Source organism: Pectinophora gossypiella, chromosome 6 (genome assembly GCF_024362695.1).
Source record: "Pectinophora gossypiella chromosome 6, ilPecGoss1.1, whole genome shotgun sequence".
Taxonomy (NCBI): Eukaryota; Metazoa; Arthropoda; class Insecta; order Lepidoptera; family Gelechiidae; genus Pectinophora; species Pectinophora gossypiella.
Window position 1 is genome coordinate 9,118,931 of NC_065409.1, and position 16,484 is coordinate 9,135,414.

At 38.5% G+C, this 16,484-nt stretch overlaps 3 protein-coding genes across 3 annotated transcripts; 2 read left to right on the forward strand and 1 right to left on the reverse strand.

The window, feature by feature from the left end:
* The first annotated feature begins 354 nt into the window (after window positions 1-354).
* On the forward strand, window positions 355-3,428 carry LOC126367906 (serine/threonine-protein phosphatase 2B catalytic subunit 3-like). Its single transcript, XM_050011705.1, has one exon. The coding sequence runs from the start codon at window positions 628-630 to the stop codon at window positions 2,116-2,118; it is 1,491 nt and encodes a 496-aa protein (XP_049867662.1). The 5' UTR covers window positions 355-627; the 3' UTR covers window positions 2,119-3,428.
* A 962-nt stretch (window positions 3,429-4,390) lies between these two features.
* On the reverse strand, window positions 4,391-6,233 carry LOC126367928 (phosphatidylinositol N-acetylglucosaminyltransferase subunit P). Its single transcript, XM_050011733.1, has 3 exons — window positions 6,080-6,233; window positions 5,816-5,944; window positions 4,391-5,238 (listed from the first exon to the last, which is right to left on the reverse strand). The coding sequence occupies exon 3, from the start codon at window positions 5,082-5,084 to the stop codon at window positions 4,605-4,607; it is 480 nt and encodes a 159-aa protein (XP_049867690.1). The 5' UTR covers window positions 5,085-5,238; window positions 5,816-5,944; window positions 6,080-6,233; the 3' UTR covers window positions 4,391-4,604.
* Window positions 6,234-11,908: 5,675 nt separating this feature from the next.
* LOC126367646 (proline-rich proteoglycan 2-like) lies at window positions 11,909-14,894 on the forward strand. Its single transcript, XM_050011272.1, has 4 exons — window positions 11,909-11,947; window positions 12,028-12,280; window positions 13,602-13,901; window positions 14,516-14,894. Exons 1-4 carry the CDS (start codon window positions 11,909-11,911, stop codon window positions 14,830-14,832), a joined length of 909 nt encoding a protein of 302 aa, XP_049867229.1. The 3' UTR covers window positions 14,833-14,894.
* Window positions 14,895-16,484: the final 1,590 nt, after the last annotated feature.

Sequence of the window (16,484 nt, forward strand, 5' to 3'; positions counted from 1 at the left end):
CCTACTTGTATAAAATAGATCGAGGGCCATGGCGATACTGAATGCTGGCTGTTAGGTATATGTTTGTAATTTGATCTAATATGCAATAAAACATAATTGGTTCAAAATAATTATTTTTAGCAAAAGCGGGAAAGTATTTATTTTCATTCCGTTTTACGTCGTACAGGACAGAGCATGATACTTTCCATTAAACGCGCCAGAAAGACGTAGACGAGATGCGTTTACGTGGCTCACATTTTGCGCATGTAGTCGCATACATCCTCCCTTTGCTGCAGTCATGTACAAAGGCGTGATAAATATTTCCAACAATACAAATTTTTAATTTTGTCTACTTGTCCATATTTTGAGTTGAAAATTGAGCTTAGCAATAACATTTTATCGTAATCTGTGTACTGGCAACCGTACTCGATTTAGCCAGTGTTACTATTTAATGACATTTTCAAAAGTAATAAAACGCGCTCGATATCCCTGTTTATTTTATTGACCACTCGCCAGATGTTTGCGCATTGTTTTCCAGTGCGCAGTGCTACTTCGTAAAATCGGGATTCTGTTTTAGTATTATATCTATTCTGCCATTTTGAAAATAGTGGCGTGTATGGATTAGACAGTGTTTTTTATGTGACAAATATGTCCGGGAGCAATGATAAAGTGTCGACTACGCAGCGTATGATCCAAAGTGTTGCTTTCCCACCCAGCCACAAGCTCACTATCTCGGAGGTGTTCGATGAAAAAAGTGGAAAGCCTCTGCCAGATGTTCTGAAGCAACATTTTATCTTAGAAGGTCGGATCGAAGAAAATGCGGCGTTACGGATCATCCAAGATGGTGCCACCCTCTTACGGTCAGAAAAAACTATGATCGAGATTGATTCACCGGTGACGGTATGCGGGGACGTCCATGGGCAGTTCTATGACTTGATGAAACTGTTCGAGGTGGGAGGCTCTCCCTCGTGCACTAAGTACTTGTTCTTAGGCGATTATGTCGATCGAGGTTATTTCAGTATAGAGTGTGTTCTCTACCTTTGGGCTCTCAAGCTGTGTTTCCCGAAGACGTTATTCTTATTACGCGGCAACCATGAGTGCCGACATTTGACAGAATATTTCACCTTCAAACAAGAATGCAAAATCAAGTATTCTGAGAAAGTGTATGATGCATGTATGGATGCATTTGACTGCTTACCTCTTGCTGCTCTTATGAACCAGCAGTTCCTATGTGTGCATGGCGGTCTGTCACCTGAAATCAACAACCTAGATGATATTCGTAAACTAGATAGATTCAAAGAACCTCCTGCATTTGGCGCTATGTGTGATCTTCTTTGGTCTGACCCTCTTGAGGACTTTGGCAATGAAAAGAATGCAGAACATTTCTCGCACAACTCAGTCAGAGGTTGTTCATACTTCTATAGCTATGCAGCCTGCTGTGACTTCCTTCAAAGAAACAATTTACTTTCCATCATACGTGCTCATGAAGCTCAAGATGCTGGGTACAGGATGTATCGCAAAAGCCAAACCACAGGTTTTCCAAGTCTTATTACCATTTTCTCAGCACCCAACTACTTGGATGTTTACAACAACAAAGCAGCTGTCTTAAAATATGAGAACAATGTGATGAACATCAGACAGTTCAACTGCTCCCCTCACCCGTATTGGCTGCCCAACTTCATGGATGTCTTCACCTGGTCTCTTCCATTTGTAGGTGAGAAAGTGACAGAGATGCTGGTCAATGTCTTAAACATTTGCTCAGATGATGAGCTCATGACCGAGGGAGATGATGCCTTGGAGGAAGCCAATCTCAGGAAAGAAGTTATCCGCAACAAGATCCGTGCCATTGGAAAGATGGCTCATGTGTTCTCTGTGCTCCGTGAGGAAAGTGAATCTGTCTTGCAGTTGAAGGGGCTCACTCCCACTGGGGCACTGCCTCTGGGAGCACTATCTGGTGGCAAGACATCATTGAAGAATGCCCTTCAAGGATTCTCTCCCAATCATAAGATCACCTCATTTGCTGAGGCTAAAGGATTGGATGCAATCAATGAGCGCATGCCACCACGGCGTGACGGTCAGCGCACACCAGATGCCTCACAGGAGAAGAAGCCGCATGTCAACAGCAATGCACACTCGTGAAGTGCTGGTTATATTTTCTCTTCAATCCTTTCTGCATGGTCCACAATTACAGTGGTAGTGAAATATGTGTGAAGGAGACTCAAGCTTTTGGATTGATATTTCACATTTATAATAACTAGGTGGATTTGAAGGGAATTGTCATTATAGATACAAAAATATTTTAAATTTGGATTTAACTTTTTTTCAATAGTTGAAAATTAAAATTTCTCTTAAGATATTACCTCTCGATATTTAAAATATGTCAGATCTGCAGGCAACAAATTTATTTAGTCAATTAATGTAAGGTATGCACATTTATTTATAATGCGCTGCACTGTTTAATTTTTGGTAATGTAATTTTAAATTTTTCATATGAAAAGACATGATATTGTAATGTAAATTTATTCAGATTGTCTACTTATACTCTACATTGTTATCTACACTAGTGAAAATTAGACATGTCTATAATTTTCAAAGCATAATTAGCTGTGATATTAAGCGACGATCAATGTATTATTTAATAGCGATCTGCTAGTGAAGTACAGGCATGTTCATTGGCTAATCATGCATTGAAATATGTAAAGTAAGTGGGAAGTTCTCAGCTTGGGCGTGTCTTTATATTCTATTAAGTAATACAATTAATTATGTACTATAATAGTGTGCAGCACATGGTGTGTTGTTGCCGTGCGTGTGTGCTGTGTAAATATGCCTCGTGCGTACACACACGTTATTGCAGCTTTAACACTTGAGATAAATATTACTCTCTTTAATATCTTTGCTACAAGTTGTACTTAATTGTATTTTATTGTACAAAATATATTAAAATTACTATCTATGAACTATTACTTAAAAATAATTTATATTTGGGTGTATGCTGGCCCCTTGTTGCCTGCATGCAGCTGAACTTGTATGCTGGAACATCACATATTAACATTTCTTAGACCTAATGTTTCGGTATATAAGGTGTAGTGGCTAGTCTAATTGCAGATTTTCTTACAGCTTCTATTCCAAATTTCACTTATATGATAAAATTAGGTTTTATGACCTATGCACTGTTGGAAAATCTCTTTTGGTCTGCCAAATAATCATTAATTGATGCAATAAGTTCATATTGTGAATACTAAAAGTGGCTTACATCATTTTTCAAAGTCAGTACCTACTAAGTATTTTATCTCAATTCAGTGTGTAGTCCTTCATATGTTCTGTACTTTTAAATAAATTTTACCTACCTATGTAAAAACTAACAATATAATATTTAATTTTATTTTGTACTAATCATGGGAAGTGTTGTTTTATCCTTATAAAATATATTAACATTGAGCTCCATAAAATTATGGTTTTAATTAGATCCTGTTCCTATAGAATAATATTCAAATCGAAACTAAAACTAGTTAATTCAAAACCGCTGCTTAATCTAGTTAGCCATACATACTGAATTACTGCCAAATATCTCTGACAAGTTAGCAGTGAATGCTCACATTTACGAAAACAAAACATGATCACGAAGAAACACATGCAACTTTACGAGACCGACGTGAACACGGCCTCGCAACCAACCCTTTCAGGTTAGACAAAGAAATTACTGTTCTCCCCGATAATGCATATACTTTCGGGCTTGTCTAAATAAGTAATAAGGGATTATATGTACTGAGAATTTTATATTTCCCTTATGAATTTAATTCCACAAAAAAACGTACGGAACGCGCTTCCTGCGATTAGGGCATTGGACACTGTTTTATGCAGTATTTACAGTTAATTTACGAAGATCATTTGAAATTTGCCGTATGAATAGGTAATTTTTATACAAAATCCCGCCGCTCAACGCCAGATAACTTGACACCGAACATATGCAGTGAAAATCATGTTCCATTATTTACAGAAAATAATGGAACATGATTTTCACCTCCACGCGGCTCGAATTTAGGTAGGTACTTACTTACCTAAGTATTTACCTAGGTATCTATAAGCACAACGCTGCTGTGATCACGCGTGGTGACTGCCACGGTACCGATAATTCAGTTAGGAGTGCGCTCGACTAGTCCCAAAAATGAGTTAGCGATCTCGAATTAGATCGAAAGATTGATACAATACCTATTTTGCCGACAAACTTACCATGACGCTATATCCTCTTTAATTACATTCAACGGATATATTATAGGGCTCGACGATTCCACCGCTGCTGGTTATATGCCGTCTGACTGACCCCGAGAGAGATGGCGTGACTTCCTTGACGATTTTCGGAAGGACTAAAGCTTATATTTTGTGGTGTTACAGATAACGAAAAGACAATCTCTTAAAAAATAATAGTTTATTTAGTTAAAGAGTGCTTATAGCGCCTATTGTTATAAAGACAAAATTCATAATTTATGACTTATTGAAACTACTTAATTAAAGAACCGACCATGAGTCACGTATGAGAACACTTGTGATACTTAAGATAAAACAAATGTACATGTAGTTTAGTGAAGTACTATACAAATAGTCATGCGCCGACATTAACAAGTGCTTTACTTATTCTTATTCAAATATAACTTCTTACAAACAAAACGAATATTCAAATCATGCAATGGAGGCACAGTATTTTCATTTAAATCCTGAGGAGATGCAGAATAACTATCCTTCATACATTTACGATCATCTGTACAAACACAGGCATTAGAAATCTTAGGTGTGTTCTCATTTATTTTAACTGAATAATGAGACATGGGATCACTTATAGTATTGATGCTATCAATGCTGGTCATCATCATTAAGTTTAAGCTGGGGTAAATTAAGAATGCAAACATTGTGAGTGCTACCAGGCACTGTATGGGCACAGCTGTGGCCCAGTATTTCTGTGGGTAGTAGTAAATGTTGAAATAGTGTAACCAGGAATCTGGTATAAACGCCCAGGCACAGTATAAAGCTAATGCTGTGTTACTGAATAAATACATAAAAAAACCATATAAAGACCTGGCTGGAGTAGGTGCTGGGGTGTGTTCAGGCATAGTGCGATAAATTGACTAATAGCTAAACCTAAAAATACTTTTACAGGGCTAACTATGTTCAAACTGATTTATTGTCTTAACTATTAACAACACATTCTTGAGGACTGAATTGACAGCTACTCTTAACATTTTCAGCTCATCACCAGAAAAGTTTCTGAAACAAAATAGGTAAATATAAGTTATTAATGAGAATATTTAAAAATAAGATATTCACTACTGAGCACAGGCCTTCTTGCTATAAATTTCAATTCTCAAACATACTGCTTTATTGTAGAACAAAGTAAATAAATAACTATTAAATGTTAATGTAGATTAATTTTATTAAAGAACCTCTTATATATGATGGATGACCCACTACTGGGTATAGGTCTTCACTCCATTACTGGTTAATTTCTTGATAGTAAAAAGAAATATTCCTCGTACATGTAATGTTTCCCAAAGTAGCAGGCTACATTTGTTAAGGGATTAAGATAAGCTAGGCACCTACATGCTTAGCTTGCTTGCTAACTAACCTACCTATTTTTAGACTTCGTTTCTATACTTACATATTGTACATGGCAATATGTTTATTGCCATTGAAACAAGAGCATATAAGATACATAGAAGGCAAGACTGCAGATTTAATTATAAACAAAGAATATAATACAGAAACTTCACCAGGTTGATCAGGATATTAGCCCGTGAATTCAAAGAGATGTAGGCACCTAAAACAAACAAAGTTGACTACTAACATGAGAAGATCCAGTCCATTCACAAAGATCTCCCGGCGAACCTTGCTGTTTTTCAGTTCCTTATCTACAGAGAGCACTTCACAGGCCAATGCAGCAGATTCGGGTGAAGAAAATGGAACGCTCAGACACCTGGAAACATTAACATCATATTTATAAAGCGATTAATAAAGATACAAATATTGTAATACATTTTACAATGATTGGGTAAACAATCGAGATTATATGTATTATGTATTACAACAAAAGGATAAATACTGAACTTACACATTTTTCTCTGACTTAAAAGCTACTTTTGCCATTATTGTAAATAATTATGACTGAAATTCAGATAAGGTCGTTGATAAGAACCATGTTTCACAATTTCATATGTAAATAGGGTTGTCACACTGGTATTTTGAATACCCTCCATTTCTTACAAAAAAAAATCATTTACGATATATCATAAAAAATCCCTGTCTTTTGTGAAGTGATGAGAGATAACACACGTTATCAAATTTATTTATTTACACCACACACAAAAAACATCAAAAACTCGGCTAAACGGCCGAAGTCGTCAAGTGTCGCATCGCTAACCACGGAAGCCAGACGAAGAAAAAAAGTATTAGGTCAATGAAAGACTTTCCTGGCTACGTTCCCCAAAGTCTGGAAAGCCTCTTATTAGCAGAAAAAAATGGTGTTGGTGCGTTATCTCCAACAATTTTCACAAATTTTTTCCTCAAAATTGCGAAAATAACCCTCATTCTAGTAACCCTAAATACGCTAAATACAGATAACAAAATATCTGAGCATGGTCTCACACGGGATTACTGGAGTATCCTAGTAACACTAGCAAGTTACTCGATTCCCTGCTAGGGAAAAAAGTCCATAATGCTAATTGATTCAACGATATACTTGTATTACAGGAGTAATACCTACAAGGTTTGAAAAAAAATGGCGATTTCTAGGGCTTTTGTTTTAAATATCATTTCTTTTTTTTATAGCAACACTGGCAGATTTCTAGTCTCCAGTATCCTAGTAATCGCAGACCGCGTGGCGAGACTGGTAATAGGTAACGCAAGTTTCTGGTAGCGTTTTGTGCGAGCTCGTATTGAAATGTGTGGGCCGTGATGCATAGAAAACCGGTTAGTAATTTGAATGGCCCTCAGGAAACTTGGATATCTCCGTGTGAGATCGATCAGCGAAATAACAGCTGGCAATACTACGCGGACAGGAAAAGGATATCGATATTCGTATGAATTTTGGTATGAATTCATAACAAATTCATAACTTCACAATCACAGCCATAACTTTTTACAACCTTTTTCAAAAGAACATGCGAATAAATCAGGATCGAATATTCGTTTGAGTTTACTTCAAGACAGCTAAAGACCACAGCAACTTCTGCTGCAGTCATAATAATAAATTTATTGACAAAAATATCGGTACCTACATAGTTCAGTCATAAAAAAATATAACTGTGGATTCATCATAGAATCCTTATCTTCACAATTTTTCATGCAATAGCCTTGAACCACGCCCACTTGTAACTAATTTGTAACAGATTTTGGATTAGCATACCTATATTAGCATTGTTTCGACATATATACGCCAATTTAAATTGATGTCGATGAAGACAGCTCTACCATAATAGGTTTGTTCTGTTGCAACGCAATATTCGCATAGTCGAATCGAAAGCATCGAATAATGTTGCAGCTATGATATCATCACGGATCAAAATGCGTAGAAACCGCAATGTTTTCCCTGAAGCATTCGAATCTTCGAAACCACCATACTCACTGCAGGTTAGGGGCAATGGCCCTAGCAATACATTTCGGTGGTGCGAGACTTCAAAGTGGCGTCCGTCCGTCCTCAGCCTATGGATGTAAAACAACCGATTTAAAACGTTTTAAACCCCAAATAAACAGTTGAAAATTCGCCTACAACAATAAATTTACTAATTTATTGGTTATAAACCGGCCTTACATCTATACCTCAGCCCCTCAAAATACAATATTTTTCGATTAGGTTACGGCCACCGAAAACCTAAGGTAGACCAGTCTTGGTTAATTTTGGCGCCCCCCTATTTCGGTGCCCGGTGCGGTCACACACCTCGGACCGCCATAGGGCCGCCACTGGTTAGGGGTTACTAGAGTGGTTGGCAAGATGAATGGGCTGCTTTTGTCTACTATGTTGACACACCGCACGGGCACCCGAAGGTTTTACAGTTTTTCCGAAGCACGAAGTGACCCTTTTACGTTGGTATTCAATGTCTGCCTTATGGTTGTCTGGAAAACATCGCTTCAAGCGATAAGGCAGCCATTTTCCATGTACCTAGTTAAGAGTCTTATGTAAATATTTCCTTTTATTTTGTTGTCATAAATTATATTTGTATTGTACTGTGTGATCGTACATTTTTTTTGTCGACGGGACTTATTGTAGATTTGCATCAGATGGCATTTAACTACTTGGCCGGACTGATCGTACACGACTTAGAGAAACGATATATGTTACACGAAATTGGTTACCTTTTGTTGCTTGTTGAATCAATAGGTGCCAAGCAACATTAATTAATTGGTTGCCTACTGTTGACTATGCTCGGTATTTCCCTGCTCGATCGAATCAGAAATGAGGAGATCCGCAGGAGAACTAAAGTCACCGACATAGCTCGAAGAATTGCAAAGCTGAAGTGGCAGTGGGCAGGACACATAGCGAGGAGAACCGATGGCCGATGGGGCGGAAAGGTTCTGGAGTGGCGACCACGTGTCGGACGACGCTCAGTGGGTAGGCCCGCTACAAGGTGGACCGACGATCTGGTGAAGGTCGCGGGAAGCCGCTGGATGCGGGCAGCGCAGGACCGATCGTCGTGGAGATCCTTGGGGGAGGCCTATGCCCAGCAGTGGGCGTCATACGGCTGATGATGATGATGATGATGTTGACTATAATTATGGAGTAAGACATATATATAGTACTTAGATTAGACGACGTCTGATTACCAACTGATTATAATCTCGTCTTCAAGGCTACAGTGAATAGGCATTTGCTAGGTAAGCGTGATCCAGCCTAGACCACATTGTCACTTACCATCAGATGAGATTGTGGTCAAACGCGAGCGTAAATGTATTATTCAAAAAAGAGACGTCTTTGGTGTCACACGCAATGAATTGCACGTAAATCGATGTAGCGGTCCAGCCAGAAGTGTCTTAGTGCTTCTTCTATCGTGTGGGTTGACAGGTGGATGACCAAACTCATCAACCCTGGTGTCAGGGTTATTATTGAGCCGCCAAAGGCCCCTGACATGACTCAAGTAACGACTACTTAAGTTTACACCTGTAAATAGTAACCGGGACCAACGGCTTAACGTGCCATCCGAAGCACGGATCATCTTACTTCTGGACAATCAGGTGATCAGCCTGCAATGTCCTAACCAAACTAGGGATCACAAAGTGATTTGTTCCCACCGGGAATCTTCGGATCGTGAACAGAAGGCTTAACCACTGGACCACGGAGGCTGTTAATTTAGTGCTGAGGACATATCTCCCTTGTTTCTATGATCTTTGAATATAGCATAATATTATTATTGCGTATGTATGGCAGACAAAAATATTTTACCCTGCGTGGATCATATATCCAGCTTAAGCTCCCCTAACCAAATATCTGCCGCATATCCGTCACACAATGCAGCTATGCCATCTGGGAACCGCTGTAGAGGACACTCGTTCACTATGTGAGATATGGTTTGATCCGGGTGACCACATTCACAGCATAATACTATCATGTATTTTGCAATAGCGAGATGATAATATTTTGCTACTCTGATCGGCCATAGTTTTACCACGTAATCAGGTTTTAAAGCCAGTACCGGCACAAGCATTTGGTACCATGTCACATAAATATTTTTTTGACAAATCTAAACTGTATCGCGTTTTCGCACTTTATCCGATACGACTTAAAGATTTTTTTTTGACGTGACTTATTGTAGATTTGCCGCAGATGGCATTAACTACTTGGCCGGACAAATGGGGAACGCTGAACGGTCTCACTCGGTACAACGTTTAAGACAATAGGCCTGAGGGTGCCTAATTGGGCGCGAACTTCGGCTCAGGGCGTTGTCTGGGAGGAAAAATATTTGAAAGAATTAATCGACACTAGTGGGTCGATAGCGATAAGCGCTGATTGAGGGAAATCGTCTTAAAGAATGATGGATAGTAGAAAATTGTTTAGAGATAACGAATGGAGTGCGTAAGGTATCATGTTCGAATCCTCACATAAAATAATGTGGCAACACTAGTTTTAAGTTTTAAATTCGACCACAAGATGGCGATTGTAAAACACTCTTTCCCTTCAACTCTTTGCGTAATCATTCAAAATGTAACTATAAAATATAATCGTATTAAATACAGTCCACTTTTAAGTTTTATGTGCCATTTTATTTAAATTTACTCCAGCTCCGCACAATCATTCAAATAGTTCAACGACCACTTTGGCTCCGGCATTTGACGGACTTGTCAAATAATATATGTTAGTGCGACAGGGTTCTAAAAGGAAGGTACACTCAAAGTTATTTTCACACGTGATTTTACTTTATCAATCATGGTTATAAAAATATAATTAAATCCAAACAAGTAGGTATAATCCACGGAAGGAAGTCCTACTGTCCGGTTATTAACCTCAAGATCATCTTAAAAACATGTCCTTATTAGACCTTAAAAGGCACCTTGCTATTTTGTTTTATAAACTATCCTTTCCGCAACTGAAGCAAAACAACTTTCATTAAAAACATAATCACATACGTACATGTTTATTGAATATACTTAACACTTATAAATAATTACGGCAAGGGTGTATATCAGGAATCAGGAATACGTAGCTGTGGGTCTCTGATTGCTGCGGGCGGGTGTTGATGATTTCTAGCTCTGGCCACCCCAATAGAGATACGAGCATGACTGTGTATGTATGTACGTAGGTATGGAATAATGGGAGTACTCAGTGTAAGTAATTCATATCGTAACATCATCCCCCTAGAATTATCCGGTTTTTCACAGGTTTCACTTACCTAACCTGAAGATTTGACAGGACCGGTTTTTTACAGAAGCGATTGCCTGTCTGACCTTCCAACCAGCCCAATATAGATTAGGTCACATACTTCCGAAAATGCATTTCTCGGAAATGTGGGTTTCCTCACTATGTTGTCCTTCACCGCTGAACAAGTGATAATCATACATTTAGGCCTGTGCTGGATTCGAACCTACGACCTCAAAGAGGCAAGCGCGTTCTATCAACTGGGCTACCACGGCTCTCGTAACGTAAACCAAAAAATATTCACACACGTAATACCTATATCTCGCCAGTGCAACTTAATGAGGCATGCAGGGCTAATTTTGTATTGTTGTCATAAGAAATAGGTGCCTCTATGATTGTGTTCCGCGAGGTCCGCACTTCGCGGATGAAAATCTCTTAATTAAAACACATAATAACGGGTTCTTACCGCGTTTAAATGGGGATATGAGACTCCCGATATTCCCATTCATATCCCCATTTAAACGCGGTAAGAACCCGTTATTATGTGTTTTAATTATGATAATAACCGCGTAAACTTAAAACAATGAAAATCTCTTATTTATATTTAGATACTTAGGTGCTTTTATTAAGATCTGTATCACCTTAAGGGCTTGTATTAAATCAGTTGTGTATCGACCGGAGGTATTTAAAAAAATGGGTAAGAATGAATACTTACTTATACTGAAATTCTTGTTTCTTTCAGACCATATAAGTAAATAGTTAGTGCAAAAATATGACATAATGACCTACTTAATTGCGAAGAATCTCAAGTAGATACTTAGTTAGATGTTGACACTATTACCTATATCAAGAGAATAACAAGTTTTCAGTTTTGACCATAACTCGCGATCTTATAAGGGGCGGTCGTTGCCCAAGGATTTACATTCATTTCACGCGCGTGGGGGACCCGCACCACACTGGCAACATTGTTATTTTGCTCCGCGCTCAGATTGAAGATAGCTCTCCTGGCGAGGAGTGACTTACACTTGATAAATAATTTATTTCTTCCAATCTAATTCAACAGAAAAAACAACTACTTACTTAGTTAAAGGAGATATGGAATCGAAACAAAGTGACCCGTTTAGGCTGTTGATGGTAAGTTACGTTCAAGTTGTAAAGGGAAAGGGAATGGCTACTTAGGAGTTATGATTTATTGACAATTTATTTATGTTCAGGTGTTTATATTGACTGTGCCATTGAGCGCAGTGACAGTGAACCCTACGCTATGTCCTACGAACAAAATCGCGCCACATCGGAGGATAGACCAATATCAACCGCGCACGTTTGGAGCATTCTACGACTTACTAGCGCCTGGACCAGGGCTTGGCAACCAGCCTTACAACCCTAACCTACAGGAGCAGCCACTGAAGGATGAGTTCGATGACTGCGGGGATATAGAGGACTACGATGAAAATGATCTAAGCTCCTGTAAGTAGTTAACTTTGCCAGTAAATCTCTTTTAATTAACATAACAACAATAGCACTGCGCCGGCATCCCCGAAGGGGTAGGCAAAGGTACATAGTATATGTACCCACCCGGGCACAAATCCCCCCGATACCGACCCCGCTGGCCCATTTGTCCGGCCAAGTAGTTGATGCCATCTGCGGCAAATCTACAATAAGTCACGTCAAAAAAAGGGATAAATCCTGGAAACCCCACAGTCAAACATTTTAGTGGTAATCTGTAGCCTAATCGTCAGGTTAGGTTAGCAGACCCTGTGTAAAACGGGATAATGCTAGGGAGATAATGAATCTGTAGCCTAATTACTATAGTTGATAATAACATCTACCTAAGGAACTCAATACCAAGTATGACAACGAGTAATTACTAGTGATTTGTGGCCCTAATCTAAATATATAACAGCATCACGCCTGTGTTCCCGAAGGGTAGGCCTGTTCCCATATAATAGGGAGCGAGCATATTCCCATTAACCGGGCACGAATCTTGGAAACCACGAGCCCCGTCCCACCTAAATATGTATGCATTACTTGTGCATACAACCGTCTACCGTTACTAACCGTAACCGTCGCTTTTTCTCGGGGTTAAGTTCGGGGTAACACGGTTCCTCTTTTCTAATGTACCAATTTTTAGATTCCTACCTTGAAAACTGCGAAGAGTCCCAAATAAAATTTCACCTCCTCTTTGAAGGGGGCAGAATTCCAAAAGAAAAAAATAATCACCATTTTTTTGTTAATCACAAATAGTCCGCATACCAATTTCTAGTTTTCTATTTTGAAAATTACTGAATACTCTATACAAACTTCCACCCTCCATTTTAGGGAAATGGGGGGTTAGAAAGAGACAAAAAATAGCCTATGTCACTGTCCATCACTTCAACTATCTCCACTTGAAAAAATCACGTCAATTCGTCGCTCCGTTTTGCCGTGAAAGTCGGATAAACAAACAGACATACACTTTTATATTTATACTATTAGTATGGATTTGTTTGCTCAGTAAGTACGTAAGTAATTAGTTGTCAACCGGAAACCGATGATAGAGTAGATAATATAGAACACTACAAGGACTTTCGTTCAATGTGAACAATGAACCCAATATTACTTATAGCCTTTGTAAAAAAAGTATTAGGTACCTACCTATGGGTTTACGGAAGTTTTTTATCATACTTATTTTATTTTATATTACTCGTACTGATAACATGGTGAGTGTCTAGACTAGAAAAAACTAAATTAATGTTACATTCCTTACCTAAATATCTTGTAACGATCTTAAAATCGTAATAATTTACAGTGACACCATCGTATCTGAGACGGCAAGGTTATGCGGACAGTAGGTTGTTCTTAGGCCTATTCGGGAGCAATAGACCTTCGCAGCACCCGCAGCGTCCGCAACAACCGCAGTACCCGCAACAACCACAGTACCCGCAACAACCACCGTACCCACAGCAACCACAGTACCCACAAACACCACAGTCCCCTCAGCAACCGCAGCGGCCGCAGCGGCCGTACCCCCCGACCAGACCGCCATATGCATCTGGAGGTTACTTCGGCAACCAACCCTACCGCCCGCCGATACACCATTATCCTTCTGGTTTGTATATGTATTTTGATACTGCGCTTTCCTTTTACCTTTGAAAACTATTGTATTTTCGATAACCGCAGCAGTTTGTATTATTACGCCCAGCGTGACATACCTAACTTGCAACGCACCATAGTCCATTAAAAAGTTTTGTTTTTCACTCGCCCTACTACTACTACTAATACATACATACATACATAAACTCACGCCCGTAATCCCTAATGGGGTGAGCAGAGCCACAAGTAATCAAAGACAACTTGCAGCCACTACTACTAATAAATATTACAAATAAATATTTGTGTCGGATACATACCTTCCACATATCTACATATCTTGTGTAGAATCTGCTTAATCACTCAGTGCTTTCCTTAGAAGTCCGACCAAACATCGATTTAGGTACTTTAGTTAGATACCACTTCTAAAAGGTGCTAGATGAGCTCGCTGTCAATTGGTTAATAATCTTTCATCCCATGCAATAGCGATGGATGAATGAAGAACTGAATATCCTACCTGCTATTCGTCAGTGAAACGAAAACCAGACAGAGACAAGAGAAGATCTTCTTACTTAAAAAAATGCGTAACAAATTCTCTTTTCCCTATATTAATTCTAATATCATTTCCTACAGACGACATCAAACCAGTACATGACGCCGAAAATTTCCCAGAGCCACAGACGACGTATCGGCCCCATATAGTCGGGGGTCCCATAGGACACGTGGTCGGAGTAACCCCTGTCTCAGTGAGGCCCCATAGGCGACCGGACCCAACAACAGAAGCTCCTTACCAGCGCTACACAACACGACCAACACAACAACCTGGTTACCAATACACCACTACACAACAACCCGGTTACCAATACACCACAAGACGACCAAGGCCTAGAAAAATACACAATGGAAACGACAGTATATTTGGTTCATTCTTCGATTTATTATTTAAATGAACATTGTAAATTAAAATACTTAAATTAATATTAATTAATTTAAATAACATTAAAAGTGATAATTTTATTGTTGTATTGCGTTCAACTTGTTAATTTGTTCGATTCGAAGTTCAGTATCGCTACGAGAAGATGCGGTAAGGTATTTTACGTAGGTACCTAAAGTACAAATTGCTTGATATTTTAAACATTTTGTTCCTTGTAATTACTGAAAAATACCGCTGCACGAAACGGAGAGCGTAACGCCGAGGGCTCTTCTCGGTACGGTAGGCCAATCAACCAATACCCATTAAATGTCGCATATTACGATTACGACATGTTTTTCTTTTCACCCGTATTGTCTCAAAAGGTCAGGTTTTGCGAACTTGATTGTGATTTTGTTATTTTAATTAATGTTCGTAGGTAAGTAGGTACTTACAATGATTCTTACGAAATTCCCGACGGGAGTGCGAATGAACATTCAGTAAGATATGAAATTCAAAGCTCAAAAATCACCAGATTGCCTTCACTAAACTACCTATCGCTTGCTGTTTGTTTGAAATCTGCGTAGTTATTTGCATAGTGGTTACAAATCAATGTAAATAATATGTATTAACAGGCCATAATACGTTCTACTCCTGATTACAATCCTCTGGAATATGTAGCGTACTCCTACTTCTTGTACGTACTCCACTTTGATTTAGTAGGTACATTGTGCAGAAAAATTTGCAAAAAAATACAAATCGCAAAAAAATCTGTACCTACTAATATAAGTACTTAAGTAAATAAAGCCTCGTTCCCACTTCGTCCGACGTGTAATCTCGCGAGTATATTATGTCGTTCGATAAATTTAATGTCGCTTAGTGGGAATTATGCTTATAACGTTCACGCGATCTTTAGCGATCAATCCTTTACTTTATAACTAGGTGGTAGGTATCTACGTTTACCTACAACGTTTAATGTCTAACAAAACGGAATTCGAGAACAAGATGAAATCGTGTTTTAACAAATTTAGCATCTGATGCAATACTATAATGTAACATGTGAATCAAAATCTCCCGAAAGGGAAAACGACTGGTAAGTAAGTAGGCAATAATCTTGAAGCAGTTTAATTCAATTAGTTCCCTTATGTAATCTTCTTACGATGTTTTCGTTGCTCTTTTGACCTTCACAGTGCAATAAAAGCTTTTTTGGAAGTTTCGCAAATCTTTTTGAGTAATGCAGTGTCACATAATGCACATTGCATAACAACGCTACTGCATACAGTGTAGATACATTGGGGAAAATCCTGCTACATAGAAGTGTATAAACTTCTACAACAAAAAATAATAGTGGGAAAAGTTATTTTTATATGCGAGTGTTGATTTTAAATCAGGAACTGGTGCAAAAACAATTTCTATTCTGCTGCTCAACATACTTAATATTCGACTCGTAGGACCATAACTATAGGGTTTTCTTATACTTACGTGGTATTATATTTCTTATTCTATGCTTATACTTTGATGATAGAATGATTTAAAAGGTAATTGAAAGTGATATGTGATGGATGATAAAGTCGAAAAAACTTCTTCCATGCGGAGAAGCAAATAAAACAACCAGCTCCGCCGTGTTACAGAAAAGAAAAACCTTGCAAGTATATATGTTTCGTAAGGGGGTTATCATAAAAGTAATAAATG